Source organism: Hyla sarda, unplaced genomic scaffold (assembly GCF_029499605.1).
Source record: "Hyla sarda isolate aHylSar1 unplaced genomic scaffold, aHylSar1.hap1 scaffold_146, whole genome shotgun sequence".
Taxonomy (NCBI): Eukaryota; Metazoa; Chordata; class Amphibia; order Anura; family Hylidae; genus Hyla; species Hyla sarda.
This window is the reverse complement of record NW_026608090.1, coordinates 11-5064: the sequence shown is the minus strand read 5'-3', so window position 1 is coordinate 5064 and position 5054 is coordinate 11. Positions and strand designations below refer to the sequence as shown.

At 52.7% G+C, this 5054-nt stretch overlaps 1 protein-coding gene across 1 annotated transcript; it reads right to left on the bottom strand.

The window, feature by feature from the left end:
• Window positions 1-2238: 2238 nt before the first annotated feature.
• LOC130308085 (thialysine N-epsilon-acetyltransferase-like) lies at window positions 2239-2626 on the bottom strand (the record flags this gene model as incomplete). Its single annotated transcript, XM_056552231.1, is given in 1 exon segment — window positions 2239-2626. A coding segment is annotated over 1 exon segment (177 nt), but the record flags the coding sequence as incomplete, so codon positions are not given.
• Window positions 2627-5054: the final 2428 nt, after the last annotated feature.

Genomic DNA, 5054 nt, shown 5'->3' with positions numbered 1-5054 from the left:
TGTACACACACACACACACACTACTGATCACCAGGCACTGTACACACACACACACACACACACTACTGATCACCAGGCACTGTACACACACACTACTGATCACCAGGCACTGTACACACACACTACTGATCACCAGGCACTGTACACACACACACACACACACACACACACTACTGATCACCAGGCACTGTACACACACACACACACACACACTACTGATCACCAGGCACTGTACACACACACACACACACACACACACACACACTACTGATCACCAGGTACTGTACACACACACTACTGATCACCAGGTACTGTACACACACTACTGATCACCAGGTACTGTACACACACACACACACACACACTACTGATCACCAGGTACTGTACACACACACACTACTGATCACCAGGTACTGTACACACACACACACTACTGATGACCAGGTACTGTAAACACACACTACTGTTCACCAGACACTGTACACACACAAACACACACTACTGTTCACCAGACACTGTACACACACACACACACACACACACACACACACACACACACACTACTGTTCACCAGACACTGTACACACACACACACACACACACACACACACTACTGTTCACCAGACACTGTACACACACACACACACTCTACTGATCACCAGGCACTGCACACACACACACACACACACACACACACACACACACACACACACACTACTGTTCACCAGACACTGTACACACACAAACACACACTACTGCTCATCAGGCACTGTACACACACACACACACACACACACACTACTGATCACCAGGCACTGTACACACACACACTACTGATCACCAGACACTGTACACACACACACTACTGATCACCTTGAACTGTACACACACACACACACACACACACACTACTGATCACCAGGTACTGTACACAGACACACACACACACACACAATACTGATCACCTAGCACTGTACACACACACACACACACACACACACACACACTACTGATCACCAGGCACTGTACACACACACACACACACACACACACTACTGATCACCAGGCACTGTACACACACACACACACACACTACTGATCACCAGGCACTGTACACACACACACATTACTGATCACCAAGGTACTGTACACACACACACACTACTGATCACCAGGTACTGTACACACACACACACACACACACACTACTGATCACCAGGTACTGTACACACACACACCATCAACTAACAAGTGCTGCACATTGGTCACTAATCACCAGGGACCGGGCGCTGCACACACGCCACTAATCACCAGGGACTGGGTGCTGCGCACACGCCACTAATCACCAGGGACTGGGTGCTGCGCACACGCCACTTATCACCAGGGACCGGGTGCTGCACACACGCCACTAATCACCGGGCACCGGGTGCTGCACACACGCCACTAATCACCAGGCACCGGGTGCTGCACACACGCCACTGATCACCAGGCACTGCACACACGCCACTGATCACCAGGGACCGGGTGCTGAACAAACCCAACTAATCACCAGGGACCGGGTGCTGCACACACGCCACTGATCACCAGGGACCGGGTGCTGCGCACACGCCACTGATCACCAGGGACCGGGCGCTGCACACACGCCACTGATCACCAGGGACCGGGCGCTGCACACACGCCACTGATCACCAGGGACCTGGCGCTGCACACACGCCACTGATCACCAGGGACCGGGCGCTGCACACACGCCACTGATCACCAGGGACCTGGCGCTGCACAAACGCCACTGATCACCAGGGACCTGGCGCTGCACACACGCCACTGATCACCAGGGACCGGGCGCTGCACACACGCCACTGATCACCAGGGACCTGGCGCTGCACACACGCCACTGATCACCAGGGACCGGGCGCTGCACACACGCCACTGATCACCAGGGACCGGGCGCTGCACACACGCCACTGATCACCAGGGACCGGGCGCTGCACACACGCCACTGATCACCAGGGACCGGGCGCTGCACACACGCCACTGATCACCAGGGACCGGACGCTGCACACACGCCACTGATCACCAGGGACCGGACGCTGCACACACGCCACTGATCACCAGGGACCGGACGCTGCACACACGCCACTGATCACCAGGGACCTATACTCCACACCCAGCAGATGTTTCCCATATTACACATTACACGTGGTATCTGCCGTCTGACATAACGGAAGCAGCAGACAGGATGCAGGATATTTAATGGGGTTTTGTTCCTCCGGATCCTATTTAACGTTTCGTTCCTATATAACGTTCTTCATATGATATATAAGCTTGAACGCCTCTTGTCCACATTTCAGACCGATCCTTACACATGGTGTCCAGGGGGCGGAGCTCCTGTTAACCCTCTACAGTCCTTGTCTCTGCTATCATGGATCCTACATGGAGACGACTCTGGAGATCAGCTGGATTTACCAGAAATGATCCGTCGTAGATCCTCGGGGAGGAAGCGGAAGAGCCGCCAGCCCTCCTCCTCACACAGGTCCCGGGCCCCGCGGGAGCGGTAAAAGGAGATGGCGGGTTGGTTCCAGTCCAGGACGGAAAGCTGCAGCCGAGCGCAACCCAGAGACAGGCAGGACTATGGGGAGAAGAGGGACCGTCACTTATAATGTACAGCTGTAATAGAGTAGGGAGGTAATAAAACAGACTGGGGGGGGGAATATATAACAGACTGGGGGGATATATAACAGACTGGGGGGGGGGGGGAATATATAACAGACTGGGGGGGGAATATATAACAGACTGGGGGGGGGGGGGGAATATATAACAGACTGGGGGGGGGAATATATAACAGACTGGGGGGGGGGAATATATAACAGACTGGGGGGGGAATATATAACAGACTGGGGGGGGGGAATATATAACAGACTGGGGGGGAATATATAACAGACTGGGGGGGGAATATATAACAGACTGGGGGGGGGAATATATATAACAGACTGGGGGGGGGGAATATATATAACAGACTGGGGGGGGGAATATATATAACAGACTGGGGGGGGGGAATATATAACAGACTGGGGGGGGGGGGAATATATAACAGACTGGGGGGGGGGAATATATAACAGACTGGGGGGGGGGAATATATAACAGACTGGGGGGGGGGAATATATAACAGACTGGGGGGGGAATATATAACAGACTGGGGGGGGAATATATAACAGACTGGGGGGGGGAATATATAACAGACTGGGGGGGGGGAATATATAACAGACTGGGGGGGGGGAATATATAACAGACTGGGGGGGGGGGAATATATAACAGACTGGGGGGGGGAATATATAACAGACTGGGGGGGGGAATATATAACAGACTGGGGGGGGGAATATATAACAGACTGGGGGGGGGGAATATATAACAGACTGGGGGGGGGGGAATATATAACAGACTGGGGGGGGGAATATATAACAGACTGGGGGGGGGAATATATAACAGACTGGGGGGGGGAATATATAACAGACTGGGGGGGGGGAATATATAACAGACTGGGGGGGGGGGGAATATATAACAGACTGGGGGGGGAATATATAACAGACTGGGGGGGGGGGGAATATATAACAGACTGGGGGGGGGGGGAATATATAACAGACTGGGGGGGGGAATATATAACAGACTGGGGGGGGGGAATATATAACAGACTGGGGGGGGAATATATAACAGACTGGGGGGGGGAATATATAACAGACTGGGGGGGGGGAATATATAACAGACTGGGGGGGGGGAATATATAACAGACTGGGGGGGGGAATATATAACAGACTGGGGGGGGAATATATAACAGACTGGGGGGGGGGGAATATATAAGACTGGGGGGGGGGAATATATAACAGACTGGGGGGGGAATATATAACAGACTGGGGGGGGGAATATATAACAGACTGGGGGGGGAATATATAACAGACTGGGGGGGGAATATATAACAGACTGGGGGGGGGGAATATATAACAGACTGGGGGGGGAATATAACAGACTGGGGGGGGAATATATAACAGACTGGGGGGGGGTATATAACAGACTGGGGGGGGAATATAACAGACTGGGGGGGGGGAATATATAACAGACTGGGGGGGGGGAATATATAACAGACTGGGGGGGGGAATATATAACAGACTGGGGGAGGGGAATATAACAGACTGGGGGGGGGGGAATATATAACAGACTGGGGGGGGGAATATATAACAGACTGGGGGGGGGGAATATATAACAGACTGGGGGGGGAATATATAACAGACTGGGGGGGGGAATATATAACAGACTGGGGGGGGGAATATATAACAGACTGGGGGGGGGAATATATAACAGACTGGGGGGGGGAATATATAACAGACTGGGGGGGGGAATATATAACAGACTGGGGGGGGGAATATATAACAGACTGGGGGGGGGAATATATAACAGACTGGGGGGGGGAATATATAACAGACTGGGGGGGGGGAATATATAACAGACTGGGGGGGGAATATATAACAGACTGGGGGGGGGAATATATAACAGACTGGGGGGGGGAATATATAACAGACTGGGGGGGGGAATATATAACAGACTGGGGGGGGGGAATATATAACAGACTGGGGGGGGGGAATATATAACAGACTGGGGGGGGAATATATAACAGACTGGGGGGGGAATATATAACAGACTGGGGGGAGGGGGAATATATAACAGACTGGGGGGGGGGAATATATAACAGACTGGGGGGGGAATATATAACAGACTGGGGGGGGGAATATATAACAGACTGGGGGGGGGAATATATAACAGACTGGGGGGGGGAATATATAACAGACTGGGGGGGGAATATATAACAGACTGGGGGGGGAATATATGAACAGACTGGGGGGGGAATATATAACAGACTGGGGGGGAGGGGGGGAATATATAACAGACTGGGGGGGGGAATATATAACAGACTGGGGGGGGGGAATATATAACAGACTGGGGGGGGAATATATAACAGACTGGGGGGGGAATATATAACAGACTGGGGGGGGGGGGGGGAATATATA